The 20,740-nt window shown below is 33.5% G+C and overlaps 1 protein-coding gene across 1 annotated transcript; it reads left to right on the forward strand.

The window, feature by feature from the left end:
* Window positions 1-12,760: 12,760 nt before the first annotated feature.
* Window positions 12,761-14,326, forward strand: LOC120204752 (PP2A regulatory subunit TAP46-like). Its single transcript, XM_039204781.1, has 3 exons — window positions 12,761-12,905; window positions 13,000-13,071; window positions 14,042-14,326. Exons 1-3 carry the CDS (start codon window positions 12,771-12,773, stop codon window positions 14,324-14,326), a joined length of 492 nt encoding a protein of 163 aa, XP_039060712.1. The 5' UTR covers window positions 12,761-12,770.
* Window positions 14,327-20,740: the final 6,414 nt, after the last annotated feature.

Here is a 20,740-nt window from a genome sequence, read left to right on the forward strand (position 1 = left end):
AAAACCAGACCGGACCTTAAACTGGTGAAGATACTGGTTCACTAGTTCAATCGGGTTTCAATCGGATTGAACCGGTTTATATAAAATAATATTTTTTAAATTTTACATAATATTCAAAATAATATTAATATATATATAATACTTTTTTAAGTTTGTAATATTAAAAGATATAAAAATATCACAAGTCATAATATATATAAGTTAAATACCATAAAATCAAGTAAAGCAAAATTATTTATCAACTACAACATAATATTAAAGGTAAAACATATTAAATAATAAATATAATTGTATAACTAAAATCAGAAAATAAATTTGAGACTGAAAAAAAATCATAACAAACGATGTCGTTTAGTTTAATTTAAAAAAAAATATAAAACCGGCGGTTCACACCAGTTTTGTCAGATCCCAACCGGTTCACACCGATTTTATCGGTTCCCAACTGGTTCTACCGATTCCCAACCGATTAATTGCAAAACTAGTTTTGGAAGCTGACCGGACCGGACAGGTAACTGGTTCTAGGTTCAACCGGTCGAATCGAATGGTCCGGTCTAGTTTTGATAACCATAGTTTTCCTTTTGGCTCAATTCTAGATTTAGTTGAGAAGAGAGAGAAGTTATGATCCATTTAGGCTGTGTTCGAGCTCCCCTCGGTCGGATAGAGAGTTGACTGAAGCGTGGAGCGGCCACCGCTGGCCGTTTGACCTTTGGTTTTCTTTGGATCGACGTCGTATGATGAAAAGAGGAAGGATGAGGGCTTTAGTTTTATTTTAGGTTAGGTTTAGTTTTAGGTTCTTCTTAGATTTTAAAATAGATTAGATATTAAAGTTTAAGTTAAATCACGTCTAGGTCCCTATAACTTGGCCGTATATTTTCATTTTGGTCACCAATTTAGGCCATTTTGGTTTTATTTGAAATTTACAAATCCTGATGTGTTATTTTCCCATTCTTATACTGTTAGGTAATTGTTCAGGTTTTAAAATAGGGGAAACCATGTCCGGGTCCCCCAGTTAAGGCGCCTATTTACACATTAGTTAATAAAGTCATGTTTTTCTTATTATTTTTAATTTAGCTACTATTTTTTATTTACTGCATTTCAGGCACTTTTCTCTTATTATTGTATTTTAACATTGATATTGTTTTATTATTTGTTGCAATGGGTAACTGATTTTTTTGTAATGTAATTGTTTAGCCATTAGAGTTTATAATTTTGCTATTTAATTTTATATTTACTAGGCACGTGTAACAAATGTTTGTTTATATTTTATTTACTCGTTCAACAATATTTGCAAGCATAGTTTTATTATTATTCCTTTAGTTTATATAACGACAATATATTTGATTTATTTTCTTTAATAACATGTTTCATTATTTTATTCGACATTTTATGACACGAATATTAGACTTGTGCATTCTTGTTACCATGAATAAAGAGATATCATTCTTTTATAGAGAAGAAATCGATGAGATAGCATTCCTAGTAGTTGGAGTTCAAATCTCGTGGTCTCTTCTCAAAATGAGATATGTTGTTTATTAAATAATTCTAAACAAGTTAATCAATATTTGATAAAATGAATCATACTTTAATTTCGACTCGAAATTACAATTTTCACTATTTCGTTAACATATAAACGACTACGTACCAATTTTGGGCGTTATGGGGGTGCTTACCCTTCTACATGCGTAATCGACTCTCGAATACTTAAAAATGATTTTTCTTACAATTGTCCTAAAAGACATTATTAGGTATTCGACCTACCTAACCCAAAGGTCTATGGTGATGCCTACTAAATTTAATAAAAAAACAAAATTTTGATTTTTCCCAAATAAGTCATATATTCAAGGTTTTCATCGAAAAATTACTCGTTTGTCAAAAAAAACATTACAAAGCTTGGCGACTCTACTGGGAACACTTCAGCGAGTCAGGCTGTCAGTTGCTTATATATTGTTATAGTGATGGAAATTATAAGTTCGAGTCTATAGTTAACTTATGATCCTTTTATTGAATTTTAAATTATTTCTTTATGTAAATAGTTGTGCTAATGTTTAAATTAATGTTTTCAACTTCACCAAAATTTCTCTCGAAAGTACTTCTTTTATTTTTGTTGTTTTGTTTGGTCGAAGGTTTGTATGTTCCTCCTCACACACCTCATATGCACTTACATGAAATAAGCTTTACACCCGAGCTATATCACAATTAAGTAGGGGTGAACATTTTTCTCTCGTAAGAATTTATTCTTCGTATGAGCTTTAGCAAATAACCTCTGGTGTACAAATGCCTTATACCTTCGTAGGGATTTAATCCTCGTATGGGTATAGGGAAGTAAATGCCCTAGAATTAAACTCGATCCGTTTATGCCTATGATAGGTGAAGATTGAGGGTTTGGTAGCCCAAGGGGCACCGAAAACAAGGACAATTCGAGTATCTTTCCCTGTTAGAGTCGAGTCCATAAATATAGTGAACCATAGAGTGGTCATCCTAGGTAGAGCCATACAGAATCTCTATCTGTTAGTAGGCACCAAAATGAGTGTACACAAAGGAGGAACGACTCTAAACCTTTACATTTTACTTTAAATTCATAGAATAGATTTCTTTTGAAAGCTTTGAATTAAATACCATGCGAATAGGATTAATTTCTTGAAGTAAATCATATTGGATAGAATGCACATTAGGGTAGGAATTATATTTAATGAAAGCATGCTTGGGTGGATATCATGATTGGGTAGGTGTTATATTTATCTTTAAATAGTATTTTTTAACTATATTGATTATCTTGCTTGTACTAATTCATTTATCCACATTTTTTGTGTCATTTATCACCTATTTTGCATTGCATTGTCATGACATATTGGAAAGGTGTTGATCCGCAATTAACTATCAAATAGAAATGTTTCATAAAAGGGAGAAAAAAATTTCAATCAAATAGACTCATACACAGACGTGCACTGATGGCTAAAGGAAGTCCAGAGAGAAAAAAAATAAAGCATTAACCTACTTTAGACAAAGCGAGAGCATGTATGTAAAGATGGACTATATTATAATAGTGAAGACTTTTGTCTCTAATGAAACTTGTTTTATGATATTCATCTTTGGGACCAACACTTTTTTCATTCGCATTTGCATCTTTTCATTCTATATGAAATTTATTTAGGCATTTTTACATGTATTAATCGTGAATACATGGTTTTATTTCATGGAGGACTCTTAGGAGGTGTTTCTAATTGAGCAATTTCATTTACACAATACTAAGAATAAAGAAAAATTTGAGAAAATGAAGAAAGATTTGGAATAGAACTTGCAAAGGATGCAAACATATTGGGAAGCTAAACTGGAGCAAGCGCAAAAGGCCACTGTGGATCGCATCTTGCAAAACCAAGACAACCTAGTTAACCAAATTGTAGCAAAATTGATTGGGATCAACCAAGAAATAAGCAAAGAGAAGATTTCCTTGACCATGGAAACCTCTAAGTATGTGATTGCACAGGCTAATCCACAACTACTCATTTCACCCGAGAGGCTTCCAAGCCACCAAGTAGGCTTCTCTGCCACTAAGATTCAAACAACTGTGTTAGATCCTCAGGATAACCCTACTAATCACAACATGTTCAATCTTGATGAGATAGAAAAATCCAAGAATGAGATATCTGAGAAATTAAAAAATTGGTGCAGAGAGACATTCAAAGGAACAAGAGGACAAAGCTCTCATAATGAAATGGATGTAAGTGAACTAGTCTTAGTTCCTAACTTGGCACTCCCACCCAAATTCAAAATGCCCGATTTTGAAAAGTATAATGGAATCAGTTGCCCTACTTCCCATCTTACGATGTTTATTGGAATGATGACTAGATATACCAACAATGATTAGATGTTGATCCACTGTTTTCAAGACAGTTTAACTAGACCCGCTTTCAAGTGGTATAATAAACTGAGTTGTATTCAAATCCGCTCCTGGAAGGATTTGGCTCATGCCTTTTTGGGTCAATACAAGCACATGACTTATATGGCCCTGATCAAACAACACTTCAAAATATAGAGATGAAGCGTATGAGGGCTTCTGAGAATATGCACAACGATGGAGGGATGTTGCATCTCAAGTGCATCCACCAATGATTGAAAGGTAGTTTGTCACTTTATTCATTGATACATTAAAATCTCCTTTTATTAACCACATGTTACGAGATACCACTAAGAGTTTCTCTGATGTCATCATGTGTGGAGAAATGATTGAAAGAGCTGTCAATAATGGAAAGATAAGAGGCAACAGTGGTACTGACATTGAGAAAAGAGTTGAGATTAACATAGTAGGATCTTATCTAGCTAATCAGGGGACCAAACCTTATAAGGTGTTATGTGAAAAGACTCACATTAATCCAATTCCAATGACATATGAGGAATTGATCCCAACGCTAATTGAGAAGAACCTTGTGACTCCAGTTCAATCGAAACCAAAAGAGACCCCATATCCTGAAGGCCATGATGTTACCACCATGTGTAGCTGCCTTATTGGGAGCTCAGGGCACACCACTGAAAATTGTGGGGTATTGAAGCTCAAGGCCCAAAATCTAATTGATTCAGGGGCATGGACATTCGATGTGTAATGGGGCATTCGTTTTTTCTTTCTTCCTATGTTTAAATATTTGTAAGTCATCTGACATTCAAACATTTTAAATAAAATGTTATATTTTGAGGTTATGAGCAATGAGCAAATTTTAATCTTGAAATTCTTTGAATATCAACTCAATTAAAATCTCTTTAATAATTGAGGTTATAAATCTTTAACAAATAACAAGATTGAACCTATGCAAAACAAAGACTCTTGATCCTAATCTAAAAGCTACACCCGAATATCACACCCTTATCTTACTAGGACCAAAATAACCATCTACTGCTACAAAGAGACAATCAAAGGGATTAACATTCAAATATGTGTTAGGAGAAGACAAAATGGGGCATCTCATGTGTATGTTATTGCAAAGTTGATTAGATTATACTTTTGTGAAAGATGTTCGATGATAATTATATATTCATAGATGAAATAGTTAAGTAGATTAATTTAGTTTAGATCAGTTGCTTGGAAATTGAACTCTAAAGATGAAATTATCTTACCTCCAATGACACGCATATATTATAATAGATTCTTCTCAACGAGCTTAAAAAAGAGAAAATAACCTCAGTGACTAAAAATGCCTTATAATATACGATTTTAACCAACTTTTTTTGGATTTGCCAAAATGACTAACTAAATAGCAATGCGATCGATAATTCGCAACGCGATCTCCGGTATCGCAAATCAGTTTCTAGATTCGCAACGCGATTCTGACTATCGCATTACGATTTCCCAAATTCGCGTTGCGATTTTCCTAATTCGCATTGCGATTACGTAAATCGCAACGAGATTCTGACTATCGTAATACTGAATTTCAAATTCGCAACTCGATTTCTGAATTCGCAACATATTTTAATTTCACAACACAAATGTTTTGGGTATATAACTACGCAGTAGCAACAACTCATAACCTAAATCCCTAAATCGCAACTCATTCCATCTCCATCTATCACTCTCTCCGACGACATCCGTTCCTATATCCAACGACATCCTTCCCCATCCGGCAACAGGTTTTAGTTTCGCAGCTCGTTTGTTTGGTAAATTAATTTACAATAATGAAATCATCTAATGTTGATCATGTTTGGATAGATTTGTGTTTTGGAGGGTCATGGGAGAATGTTCATGGTGTTTTACAATATATGCCTTTACCCATAAATCTTCAACTAAAATTGTCATTAAAAAAGTTAACTTATGAAACTCTAATGTTACGTGTTGCAAATAAATTGAATTTAGAGCCCCTAAGTGGATTTAGGCTATCTTATCAGAGAAATGGTAAAGTTTATTTGTTAACCGACAATGAAGATGTTGAACGATTCATTGCTTACATTTGTGTTTCAAGTGATGATGTTACATTGTATGTTGTTGAACCTAGAAGTAGTGAAGTTGGGTCAGTAGCGGGTAGTAATCAACTAAGTTTTTCAACCCCAGTTTATGGTGCTCAAAATTTAATGGTTCCACCATAATTTCATCACCAAGAAAATATTGTTTTACCACATTTCCAATACCAAACACAATCTCAAACCCCACAACCTTTCCCTAATCCAAATCCCAATCAACTTTCAGCACCAAATTCCAGTTTTCATATTGACTAGTTAGACGATGATGAGCCAACAAAACAAATTGTGAGTACTAGTCAGTATTCGAAATTTGATCTTGGTCAATACCCGGACTTTGATCTTGGTCAATACTCAGATTTTGATGATTTTTTAGAAGAAGAAACAAACCCTACGTGTAATGATTTTGATATTGGTCAATACCTGAATTTTGATGATGAAACAGCCGTTGCCGAGGAAGATGTTGTTGATGATAATGAGGAGGAAGTTACGACTGTAAATGAACATGTTGAACATCCATTTTGTAATTCATATAACACTGAAGAAGAAAAAGAAGAAGAAGAAATCCCCAAAGAAAAGTCCCCGAAGAAAATGCCACGGGAGTATAACTGGAATATGCCAGAATTACTTCAGATACCGGAAGAAGAGTTGGTAAAGATAGCAGTTGATTGTTACACAAAAATTATTCGTATCAAGAAAGATTATTGTTTTGATAAAAAGGAAGACTTGAAGATAGCTTTGTATACGAAATGTGTGGAAGATGGCTATCAACTAAAAGTTAACAAATCAAGCAAATATCGTTTCGAAACAAGGTGTATGATTGAAAAAAACTGTATGTGGCGTATGATTGCAAAGAGGATAAAAGATTGCGAAATGTTTCAAGTTAGGACTTTTATTGATAAACATACATGTTCAAGAACCCAAGTTTTTCCTCACCATAGACAGGCAAACAAAAAGGTGTTGGGTGGTTTTCTGGCTGAGTTAATGTTTTTGAATGGTAGGGTATATCGGGGACATGAAATTATGACTGACATGAATGCTCGGTTCAAGATTAGTATCTCATATTCTCAAGAATCGTTCATTTATTAATTGCATGCGCCCAGTTATTATAGTTGATGGAGCACATTTAAAAGGTCGATACCTTGGAGTAAACTTATTAGCAGTAGCCATGGATGCTAACAATGAGATACTGCCAATAGCTTACGGGGTTGGCAAATCTGAAACCTCTGATTCATGGACATGGTTTATGGGGCATCTTAGGGATTGCATAGGTCCTATTAGCAATCTGACAATCATATCTGATAGGGTAAACTCAATTGACAACGCTGTTAGAAGGTGTTTCCCAGATGCTTTTCATGGACTTTGTGGTGTTCATTTGTATAGAAATCTAAAATCAAGGTTTGCTGGTATAAAAAATCACAAATGGACATACTGGAAGGCTAGAAAAGCTTATCGGGAAGTGGATTTTAATAAGCATATAAACTGTTTAAGACGTGTTTTGCCTCAGTGTGCTCAAACACTAGAAGCTGTCGGGTTTGAAAGATGGTCAAGAGTACATCAACTTGGAGCAAGATATGGTTTCATGACGTCTAATAGTGCAGAATCAATCAACGCTCTAGGTCGTCATTCCCGGAAATTACCCATTACTATGTTAATGGAGTTTTTTCGAGCCTCTATTCAACAGTGGTACTACAAGAAAAGAAACGATGCAGGTATTATTTCTTTAAATTCGTAACTTATCATATATTTTACTAAGTATTATTTATTTAAATTTACAGGAACATTGGAACATCGTGTTACACCATGGACAGAAAAAAAGATAACGAAACGTGTTGTGAAGTCAACGTCATGGAGAGTTGAACCATGTTCAAACACTTTGTTTGAAGTACTGGATAATAACTTAAATGGGCTTGTCGATCTAAATGCAAAGACGTGTAGTTGTATGAAATGGAAAACATCTGGTATTTGTGTTAACTTACATTATTTATTGTCGCGTATGGTATTAAGTCTTCCCAATCCAACAAATGTTTCCTCTTCCAAGAAATAGCCCTAGGAATATCATTTGAAGTTTTTAATGCATATGTCTGCATGCTGGGGAAAGCCTCGAATATCCAAATCTACAAACAATATAATAACAAACATTAGTAATTATTAAATAATTAATTATAATTTTGAAAACATTATATAGAAATTCTTACCTTAAAGGCCCAAACAAAGCCTGACAAAGTGTATTTCGACCCATCACCACGTAAACTTTTGCGGTCATCAAAGGCAGACGACAACTTAGTCCAGGTAGCTTTCCATATATACGAACCCTACGGAAACAGATTCCATGCATTTAGGTCCTCTACCAATAATATTAGCTCCTGAGGAATAGGTTGTCTGGCCTCTTTGCCTAAAAATTCGGCATACAAAAGTACTAGAAGGCATACTCAGACAACATCGACGTCATTCATCCGAGTAAAACCATCTTTCTTATTAAACAATTTCTTCAGGTCGTCGACGTGTAAGTTCGGCTTCTCTATTGACTCATCAGGAAAAACCCTGGATAACCATGATGGGCGGGTGATATGACGAGTGTATCGGCCTACATCATCGTGTCTGAATCGTAGACCAGTGATTAAGCAGAACTCCTTCCGCCCAAAACAAGTATACGCCGGTGGAAAATGAAACCATATCTCTTCCTCACCACGTTGTATACTGTCGGGTAGATCGCTAGTCATGGTCTGAAGCCACAAATGAGTCAAATTAGCATCTCCACCCGGATGCTGTACTCTCAGCCATGGCCCGAAGCAGGTTTCCTCAAACAATTTTCTTGGTGCAGGTGAAAGCTTCGAAGCAATTGTAGTGGCTAGGCTAACTTTATTCCTTAATGTCAATGAAGCCGAAAAAAATTTCTACAAAAACAATAAACATACCAAGTTAGATATACCAAAAACTACACTGTGAAGATATACCAAAAACAATAAACATAAAGAGTAGTAGTTTATTCTTGAAACTAAAATTTGCAACACTATTTTGTCTTTTGGTTGAAATAAAAATCGCAACGAGAGAATGACTATCGCAACGCGGAAATGAAAATCGCAACACGAAAATGATTATCGCAACGAGAGAAATGAAAATCGCAACGAGAGAATCGCAACGTGAAATGAAAATCGCAACGAGAGAATCGTAACGCGAAATACAAATCGCAATGCGATTTTGGTTTCGCGTTGCGATTATCTCGTTGCGATTTTCATTCGCGTTGCGATTCTCTCGTTGCGATTTTCATTTCTCTCGTTGCGATAGTCATTTTCGTGTTGCGATTTTCATTTTCATGTTACGATTTTAAGTTTAGAAACTATTCTTCTTCTGCATTACTTCAACCAAAAGACAAAACAAAGATAAATACTAACTTCACAGGGTTAAAGACTAAACAGTTTAGCAGTATTGGCAGCAATCGAATGAATTAAATAAGAAATCTAAGTGAAATGGTTAATCTATTATTGAAATTACTAGTAAACTTATCATCAATTTCAATATGAAAAACCTAAAATAATGCAAAAATTTCAAAATAAAAAATAATTAAAAAAACTAACCCTCGGAGGTTGATTTTCCATTTATGAATGTTTGTGAGGGATTTCTGACCATGAATGGTTGTGAGGGATTTCGCCGGAGATGGGGACGGAAATCTTTAGAGATGGGGATGGATTTTACCGTAGAGAGTGAGAAATGGAGATGGGACTGAGTTGTGATTACGGGATATACTGCGGACGGTTCAGTTTCTGATATATTAATATATTCGTGTTTGGAATTTGAAAAAAAAATACACGTTAATACGAATGGCGCTATGTAAATCGCATTGCGATAGTCAGATTCGCATTGCGATTTTCCTAATTCGCATTGCGATTTACGTATTCGCATTGCGATTTACGTAATAGCATTGCGATTTACGTAATAGCATTGCGATTTACGTAATCGCGTTGCGATTTACGTATTCGCATTGCGAATTAGGAAAATCGCAACGCGAATTTGGGAAATCGCAATGCGATAGTCAGAATCGCGTTGCGAATCTGGAAACTGATTTGCGATACCGGAGATCGCGTTGCGAATTATCGATCGCATTGCGATTTAGTTAGTCATTTTGGCAAATTTAAAAAAAGTTGGTTAAAATTGTATATTATAAGGCATTTTTGGTCACTGAGGCGATTTTCTCCTTAAGAAATCTTGAATCCTTATACCCAAAAAGTTAATGAAATATTTTTATAAGGTAAATGCAATAAAACTGGAGCTATCCCGCTAAAGCAATTGGTTAGAGAGATAACTCAAAAGCCCTAGCTTTATGAATAAATTATATTCAAATCATTACATTGATCGAATACCTGGCAGTTCGGTCTTTGCTCCATTGTGGTTGTCAAGTGACTAGATGAATCCATCAGCTATGCCAAAATAATGGAAAACTAAATTAAATCAATACAATTCAAGGAAACGAAAAAGTTTAAGGTTCGAATTAATAAGGAGTGTCGGTAGACGATGGACTAAGGGAATTGAGAAACATCTATTATAGTCAACTTCACATAAGCACTCAAGAATTATGTTTTTAGACCGATATTTCTGCACTGACTTTACTAAATGAGTCTATGAAGCTTGAACAAATGGAAGATTTTAGAGAACCAAAATAGAAATATTCTAAAAAATTTAGCAATTGACTATGCTGGTTGTGTCATTTTGTCCGCATCTGATTAAAATACCAAGCCAAGAAAAAGGGGCATGTCATATTATTCACAAGGACCAAGAAAAAGAAAATAGACGAATTGATGAAACAAACCTCAAAATTTAAGTAGCTAACCTCAAAACAAACCTGTCATTCCTTACATTTGTCAAAGTTTGTAACTATGAAAGATTAAAATAGTAGTTGATTCTTTTGATACTCAATGAACTAATGTTTTGTGATCTACTTCAATTGTGAGCCCAAAGATGGGGCATTATTTTAGTTTCTTCAACAATAAAAAATTCACATATTTTTCAAAATTTCTTCATCGAACTTTTCAAAGGAATAAAAACATTTTCAAACAAGATAATCTCTCTGAAAGTGTATCTTGGAATTCAACAAATATATCTCGGACATAGAAGTTCATAATCGAAGTTGGGGCAAAGGAAGCCGAAATTTTTTGGGGCAAAATTTTACAGGGCAAGATAAACAAATTGTCACAGGTCGAAGTTTGCAAGAGTACACCCTGGTGGAAAATGAAGACAACCGAATCAGGAAGAGAATGAAAACTGTTCGTGCGTCTATTACTGGATATTGATCAAGAAAGAATGCATCAACAAAAACATACACATCACATAAATTTGCACCTTTGCATCATACATTCATCACCGCATGCAATAAAACTTTTTCCCCCTCTCATGAGGATGCCTTTATAATCTCTTTTGAGAAACTAATTTCGTTTTTCTCAAGATTGTTCGTCTAAGAACATCAATCTAGACTTTATTAAGACTGTTTTTCCCAAAAATCCTTATTTCATTTTTCTTAAAGGCCATTTTTCTCCTCTCACGAGGACATCATCTAATTTTCCTTTCTCAAGATCAATTTCTCCTCTCATGAAGAAAAATTCAAAAAGTAATTTTTATTAAAATAAAACTCAAATCAAATACATGAAATAAACTTCATCTTGACATCCATAGAAACATCCAAGATAGACATACATAAATGCATCTTTTTATAGATCTTTCAGGAAAGAAATGTTTGTTGATGACTAGAGGTCCTCAACATGAAGGAACAACATCGTCCACATATTTGACATCCTGAAGTGAATGATCAGATATTCTAAAGGAAACTAGATCTCCTTCACATGAAGGAGCATATTGTTTGTATCCCTTGAGATAGTTTCTCTTGAAACAAATTTTGTCTCGCTTGAGACAATTTCTCTTGAAACATAAACCTTTGAGATTGTTTCTCTCGAAACAAAGTTTTGTCTCGCTTGAGAAAGTTTATCTTGAAACATAAACCTTTGAGATTGTTTCTCTCAAAACAAAGTTTCGTCTCTCTTAAGACAATATCTCTTATAACATAAACCTTTGATATTGTTTCTCTCGAAACAAAGTTTTGTCTCGCTTGAGACAGTTTCTCTTCAAACATATAAACCTTTGAGATTATTTCACTCAAAACAAAATTTTGTTTCACCTAAGATAACATATCTTGAAACAAATTTCTTTTCAGTCATTTGTTTTCACTCAAATGTTGAATATTAGATAGGAATTTGAAGAGTTAGTAGAGTTTCATTGCACAAACACATGTTGAAGAAGAAGATTTCATTTCTAATCAATTGCAGAAGAAGATGGATCAACATTTTCAATAGAATGGTTCATAATAAGAAGAACTTGTAGCTCAGGAATTCATGCAATTCGAGACAAAAATGGTGCTTTAAATCTTTGCTCCATTTCTGTTCCAAAACAATGAGCAAAGAGAAGTAGCTGTAATCACTGTTTTTGTGTTGCCACCACCAACATTTCAACTACACCAAATCCCTACCATCCTTGCTCCAGCCATACCCTGTAGCACCACCATGCCTTACCACCACTCCCACCTGAAGCAGCAGCCCTTACCCATGCTGCACACACCATAACCAGCCTGGTTACACGCCAAATATGGCCACCAAATCAGCAATTTATGCATGTAAAAAATGAGATATAAAACCCCAAAAAATCATATTGTAAGGACTTAAATTTTTCATATTTTTTCTTTCCTCTCAAAAAATCAGAGATTTGTAAAAAGGGGTTCCCATTTTTCAGAAATCAATAAAACATTCAAAGGTTAACCTTTTCGAATTCAAAGCTCTGAAACTGAGATGACATACCTGATGCTTATTATTGAAGATATTAGCCGTACTTCTTTGTTTGACAAAACTTACTGGTATATCTTAAAGAATAACATTTTCCTTGTGCAGGCCTGGGTTACTACTATCTCGTTGGCTATTTGTAACGTTAGTTTTACATTACATTTCAATAAAATCTGCCATGTAAAGCTTTAATGTTTTTTCTTAGCAATAACTTCATTGCATGTTACTACAATTGAAGGATTTTGATCTGCTCGAAATGCTGAAGAAGGAAGAAGAAATGCTTTCTTCTATAAAGGAGAAACAGCTAAAGGTATTATTCTGTGTAAATGAACTAAAGCTCAACTTTTTTCCAGAAAATGTATCTGCCTTCTGAACCTATTGTTTATGAGTCGTGTTGAATGTTTCCGCTACAAGAAGATTTAAAGCTTTGAGTAAACTACTGGAAGATTGGCGCTATGCACCCCAGTTAGGAGATGTAAATCATTACTCAAATTAAAAACTTTATGATATGAAGACTAAGAAATACATCTAAACATAGAATGCCAAGATTGATACTTGATACTTGTTGACGAAAACGGGTAAAGAAAACAAAAGAACACGAGAATTTTACGAGGTTCGGCAATGTGCTTACGTCCTCGGTGCCTAGGCGGCGCTAGAAGTTTTTATTCAATGATTTTTTAGGTCGAGGTTACATCTCTATTTATAATAGAAAACCCTGGTACATAATTACAAAATCAACCCTGTACCGTGCTTACTGGTATATTTATGAGCCATACCTAACAATACTACCAGTTTGGATATTGGTTACTCAACTTTTGTGATAAATACATTAATCATTCACCCCTGTTAAGTTCTCATAGCCTTAAGTTCGTGCTTAGGGCTGCTGCATGGCCAACAGACCATTAACAATGGAGCAAATTGGAAATTCTTCAATAAATTTTCAGAAATCTCTAACTAAATCGTCTGAAACATGACATTGTTGTTCAACCTATAAACGTTCAAAGATCTTCTGTAATCTTTTTTTTTGCCTTTCTGCCTAACCATGACTTGATACAATCTATGACTAATCGGTGGAATGCTGAATTTCTTGTGCATTGCTTTGGCCAATTCAGTAGTAGCCAACTTTTTGGTAGCTTGTGCTGGAAAAGATAATAGTTTTTCTTTTTTAAGTTTCAGAAAGTAAATAGTTTTATCTAAAGGAATCATCAAATTGCTTTATATTTATACTCAAATTTAGACAGGATTTTTAATGAACCAGTTTCATCTTCCTTGCTTTTCAGGAAGGGGAAAGGGAATTTTCTGAGGCTATCCTTGATGATCGTACCAAGAAAGCAGAGGCATGGCATCGTGATGCTGCAGCTCGTTCACGTTATACACAACCTGCAGCACCTATCACATGTGCTACATTTGCTCAAGATGTTATAGAAGGAAGGGAAAATGTTTCGCAGGCACATGACCACGAACACCAGCCAATGATCTTTGGACCACAAAGTCTTATATGCGGAAGCCTAACAAGTGAGAGGGAAAGGATGGCAGCACAGGTTTTCCAACCTGCTTATAGGTAAATCCCTGTCCTGAAATACAACTTTGGACCACAATGATCTGTTTTATTGTCAGAGATGGAAAGAGAGATTTCAGCATAAGATTATTTTCATTTTGCCAAGTTATGCCAACATATACATGTGATATCGGCAACATAGTGATTCTAGTTATTTATGAGGAAAACTAGTGTTTTTTGTATTTTTTGTTTTCAGCTGGTAATCAATTTATCCTGTAGAATGCCAACAATGAGTATCGAGGAAGCTGGTTTGATGGGAATAATGAATTAGTGGCAGGCGAGGAATGCGAAAATGTTTGAAGAAGCCAACTCAGCATGGTACAAGGACAAACCAAAGATGGGACCAAATGAAGATGAGGCTGCTGTCCAAGAGAAAGCAAGAGCATGGGATGACTGGAAAGATGAGAATCCTCGAGGAGCAGGCAATAAAAAGCTTACCCCATGTGGTTAAAAGTGACTAATAGCTCTCATACCCTTATAACGTATTTGTCCAGACCTAATAAATAATGGTTTTAGGAACATTTCTTAAGTTCTTATAGATTTTGTTTTTAAAGTCTTTTGTCCCTTTGAACAATAAATATAACCTAAACATTCTCTATAGACATAATTGTTCGAATCTACGACTTCAAGAGATAATAACATTTCCTTAAATCACTTAGAGCGTTTGATGGGTTTGGAGTATTCACAATCTTGAATTATGTAGAATTTAGGAAAATATTATGCAAAACCAACGTTTTAAAGGGATGGATCTTCATGCAAGTCCTTGTAATTAGGGGTGTTCGTTTTCTGGTTTTAACTGGATTAACCGACCGAATCGAATTAGTTCGGTTAATTCGGTCGGCCACCAAATTAGTTCGGTCGGTGAATGGTTAATTTCCCCCATATTCAGTTAAAGGTTAATTTTAGAGATCGATTAATTAATTAAATTAACCGGAATTATTAAATATTAAATATATTATATATATTAAATATATATTTTAAGCTCAAATCCGTTAAAAATTAAGATCCGATAATATTTTAACCACATTAGACTCGTTAAATTATTAATACCTAATTAAATTTCAACCCAAAATTTAAAAAATACTTCTACTATATTCAAATTAATTTAATTAGAAAAAAATATAAAAAAAGCTCAGTTAATTCGGTTAACCGACCGAGATAACCAAAATTTATTCGGTTCGGTTAATATTTTCAAAAAAAATTGGATGTTAACGGTTAAAGAAAAATAATTTCGTTAATTCGAATAATGTTAATTCAATTCAGTCGGTAGCCGTTTTAATCGCTTAAACACCTCTACTTGTAATAGTAAAAAAAATCTCAGTTTGATATTGCTGTCTGTGACATATGTTACCTTGAAAAAATTTAAACTTGAAAGATAACTTTTCATCGATGTTCGAAAATTGCACGCGTGTCATTTTAAGGTAAATTAAGAATTAGGAGCGACAAATTGAAATATTTCGTGATATTAAGGAATTTGTTTTCACGAAAAAAATGTAAATACATGCCACACACACACACCCATACATTGGATTTACAAGATATTAGATTATTATTGAAAATTAAATTATAAAATATAACATTAGAAATGTAATTATGAAAAATCTTTCATTTCTTATTCCGTTAAATTAACAAATTTTAGGAATATGTTGTTTAGCTGAGGGGATTTAACATTACCTTAGAGTATATCCTACTAAATTACTCTTGTTACATAATTTATTTTTAATATTTTGACATATTTAAATTTATAAAAAATGTATTTTAATATATATATATATATATATATATAATACTTTGTTAAAATTTTAAAAATATATAAATAAATAAAAATAAATAACACATTCCATTCATCTCAACTTTTTTTCCTCTACCCAAATCTATTACCAAATTCGAAACCCCGTCGTCACTTCCAATTTATTTTAACTAGAAAAAGATTCTAAGTTGACTCCTCATCATTCTAGTCCTCACTCCCCAACATAAAACTATTTAAGCCCACCTATAAATTGGTATCTAAATATTAAATTACTAATATATTTATCTCTTGTTCACGATGTGTTTTTTATAATTTCAAATTTTAAATATCAAATAACATAAATACTCTTTTAGTTTGATTATATCTACCAAGATATTTCATTACCAATAATTTTAAAGCATTACAATCAAATCACAACAAATTTGTTGATCCAATAACTATCCCATTAACATAACTAATTACTCTATTAACAAAAAAGTTATACTGGTTTTAGATGAATTTTTGGTATGTGACTTATTTCTCGTTCAAACTTAATTGCAGTCTTGATCATCTTTAAATTAAATAAAAATAACTACAAGTGATCTTAACAATGTTCAAGTTGCTCCTCTTTATTCCCTCACATTTCCATAGGTCATGTGTTCTAGACCCACAAAGAGCAATCTTTTCCCTTCCCCTAGAGTCCCCCATCTCCTGCCTCTAGGTAAGATTAGAATCAAATTTAGAATTTATAAAAAAGAATAAATAACCATAGACTTTGTATGCACATTTCTAGGAAAAAAAAAAGAAGCAAAAAGCTAATCTAGTTATATTTATTAAAACAAAGTTAGAAAACTAAGGGCTTGTTTGTTTCCTTATAATTATTTTTCGAAAAATATTTTCTTGATCTTTTGATGTTTGATTGACGGAAAACATACGATCAATATAATTTAATTTCCTAATCAACTGAATTTTCTTTACATTTTTTCTGGAAAATAACTTATTATCTGATTTTCCTAAGTCATTTTATGGATCTTTCACTTCAAATCATAAACACTCAAAACATTATTATTTTATATATATATATTTAATATTAATATATTATTTTAATATTATTTTAATAAAAATATTAATTATTAAATATAATATATTGATAATGTTAATAATATAATATAATATTTATTATTATTATTATATTATTATAATATATAATTTTATTTTAAGAATATATAATAAATTAATAATAATAATAATAATATTTATTAATTTCATAAAATTAATATTTTCGAATTGTTGAATATTTAAAATTTAATCCTTAAAATATAATATAATATTATTTATTGTATTCAATGTTTGTAATAAAGAAAATTTTTAAAAAATATTTACCAACCAATAAAAAAAATGAATTATACAATATCATCCAAACAACGGAAAATGATTGCCATAAAATATTTTTCAGGAAATGTAACACCCCAAATTTCGGGCTAGTAGTTTCGGGTCTATCTCATAGGTAAGTGGACCCCATAGAAATTATAATTCAAGTTGTTGGGCTTAATTGAGTTGGACCCAATTAGCCATAAAAAGGGGACTTCTGCATAGTAGAAAGGTAAAGAAGGACTAGTAGTGTAATTGGCCCATTTTCTTCAAGATAAAAACCTTATATCCTTTACAGCTTCATATTCTCTTTATTTTTTTCTTCTCTTCCTCTCTTCCACCTTCTTCCTCTCCAAGCCATAGTAAAGGTAAGATTTTTTTAGGCTTTTTTATATATAAATTTTTTTCTAATTAAACCCCCAACAACATTGTTTTAAAGATTCAAGATTGGGTTTTATGGTTACAAGAGAAAATTTGGGGTTTTCATCCAAATACCCAAGGTAACGATTTTAGCTAAGCAATAAACTCAATTTCTGGATTCAATCAGCAAGGTAATGTATTTCAAATCTTTTGAAGTATTAAGTTTCCATAAATTTCAAGAATTTGGTAAGATTTGTATAGTTGAGCATTTAGGGTTTATATTTGATTTCAAGATTAAATCACATTTATGTGTTAAAGAAGTGTTTTATGGCACCTAAGGACCCTAAGTAACTTACTAGAACTTCATAATCAGTTTAGGAACCAACCCAAGTCATTTAGGATGATTTTGTGTGTGTTTTTAGCCTAAAATACAATTTTAGGGTTTAAGTATTAATAATGTGATGAATAATATCGATATTGGTTAAGTATGGGCTAAAATTAGGATTTTTAGAGGGAGTATAGATACTTCCATGGTGAGTATCGATATTGTCCCAACAGTATCGATGCTCAGGGTAGCAATATCAATACTCAGGCCCCAATTTCTAAGCAAAATACATTTTTGGTATCGATACTCATAGGGGTATCGATACTTGACATTAGGGTTTTAATAATACAGCTAGAGTATCGATATTACACACCTTAGATGATCATATTTGAATTGTTTAAGTCTCGTAAGAGCAAAGGATAACCCATGAGGATAAAACTTAGTCCGTGAGGAGCGAAAATGACTAATGGGGCCCAAAGACACTCGTAGGAGTGGGTTACATCCAGTATAACCATAACAGGCATAATGCATTCAAGTATCTTCAGTATGTGCTAATAGATATTTATGGATGGAGGATCAATGCAAAGAGTGTACCATCGAGTGGTATGTCCAAGAAATCATGTTATAAAATAGCAGTATCGTATACCGCAAGAATGACTGAGTGTGATGGACACGCAACTATTCCTTAATTCAAGGGTAAATTGAGGGGAAACACAATAATAACAAATAGATTATCGCTACCCAGTAATGAGTCCGTCAAATATCGGGCAGACTAGAACCATAATCAATAAACAACAAACTCAATAATTATCGTAAAGTCTTGAACGTGTAGAGATTTCCCCATAGTCAGATAATAACTAAAATACATGCATATTAATAGAAATATCCCACAACAACCAGAAAAAGTAACAATAACAACTATTAATAGTAATAGCTAGAATTGGTAATAGCAAGGATGTTGTAAAACTAGCCTTTGTATGACACTCAGGAAACAACCATGACACCCGAGTTACTTTGCAATAGGATGATGGTATTGTTTATCAGTATGTCCAAGTATATACCTGTCAGTACCAAGGCACTTCTCTTGTCAATTGGGAACAAATGGCCCAAGACTAGACGATGTAAGTTGGTGGGGTGTACGTTTCCGATGCAGCTCTGGATCTCACCCAATATATATTTGAGGGGTTGGGTGTACGTTTCTGATGCATTTTTGGATCTCACCTCAAGTACCCGAGGATATTCTGGCAGGCTAGAGAGGTGTGGGAGCTCTGAGATGCCGCCCCTCAGTCGCACCATGATGCTTATCACAATTTCATATTTGTTGTTTTGTATCATATATCAGTATCTTATAGGATTGAGGTTGTGTGAGCTACGAGATGTAGTCCCTTAGCCCCACTATGATGCCTACCTCAACTAGTGTATGAGTCACAACAAAGTCAATATTACATTTAGATAATATATAACAGAGTTAGAATTGCATTCAGATAATGCATAGTAGAGCCAGTATCGCATTTAGATAATGTGTAGCAAATTCAGAAATTAGGGTTAGAGACCCGTGTTAGAGGTTTTAGAGAAGCATGAGACCCATACTTCATATATGGGATAATTAAGCCTTAAGTAGGTAGTACATGATCCATATCATGCATGTACCTACTACTTAGCACCTCATCTTCAGCATGCTTGTTTTTATAAAATTCTTATGTTGCTCTAGATTAGTGATTATACTGCTAGGCTTTGTAAACTCAACCTTTGGATGTTTCCGTTGGTAGGTTAGTAGCATGAGCAGTTCGTGGAGCATCATCGTAGCAGGACTTCTAGCATATCCTTAAGAGTATTGTACCATAGTTTTGTGGGAATATGTATTCATAGTACCTTACTTATGTATTCAATTTATTAAACTCAGAGTTGTATTATTTTGATTTTAAATTATGTGTCATATAACTTCAGTTTTGTAAATTGGTTTTTATAACATTATGTATGTATTATTTATGATACTATTTAGTATGTTTGAAAAAAAATAATCAGGTTTTGAAAATCAGGGGTTGCCTCAGTAGCCTAATGTGGTGCTTTAGGCCCAATCGAGTCTAGGGTGTTACATTTAGTGCTATCAGAGTGTCAGGTTGAATCAGTCTTAGGACCCAGTGGTCAGTATTAGTAAGGTGTCAATGAATAAATACCTCTAGGTACTGAAAGTACTTGTGTAGGTATGGAATCCTGATGTTGTTTCTTTCCTTGACTTATGTTACAAAATTTATGATAGAATATAGTTTGGAACATAATTCAGAGAATCAGATGAAGAGGCGAGCTTCTCACCCCAGTAAAGGATTTCTGCCAAGTGAAGCAATTTTTGGTGTCCTGTCAGGAACGGGTGTCGCAAAGGTAACCTTTTCTAAATGTTTAACTTTCACTCTGAGAGGTAATGAACATTATTCATATAGTGTAAATAGTTCAATCAACCACCCAGGGTGCGTTAGTGCCAAAAGAATCCCTAGTAGAGAATCTAAAGAGGTAATCAGACAGTCAACTCATTCGATTCAAACCGCAATGATTAGAATCCAACTGATCAATGGGTAAGAGAGATCATGGTAATTTTAAGGTAGTTTCACCCTATCTAGATGGTGAGCAGGAATGTCATC

Source organism: Hibiscus syriacus, unplaced genomic scaffold, assembly GCF_006381635.1.
Source record: "Hibiscus syriacus cultivar Baekdansim isolate YM2019G1 unplaced genomic scaffold, ASM638163v2 tig00011662_pilon, whole genome shotgun sequence".
Classification (NCBI taxonomy): domain Eukaryota; kingdom Viridiplantae; phylum Streptophyta; class Magnoliopsida; order Malvales; family Malvaceae; genus Hibiscus; species Hibiscus syriacus.

Bases quoted from the DNA above. Each gene is read 5' to 3' on its own strand.
- LOC120204752 (XM_039204781.1), top strand. From the start codon at position 12,771: ATGACATACCTGATGCTTATTATTGAAGATATTAGCCGTACTTCTTTG. The intron at 12,906-12,999 runs GTTAGTTTTACA...CTACAATTGAAG, and splicing joins TCTCGTTGGCTATTTGTAAC to GATTTTGATCTGCTCGAAAT. The intron at 13,072-14,041 runs GTATTATTCTGT...CTTGCTTTTCAG, and splicing joins TAAAGGAGAAACAGCTAAAG to GAAGGGGAAAGGGAATTTTC.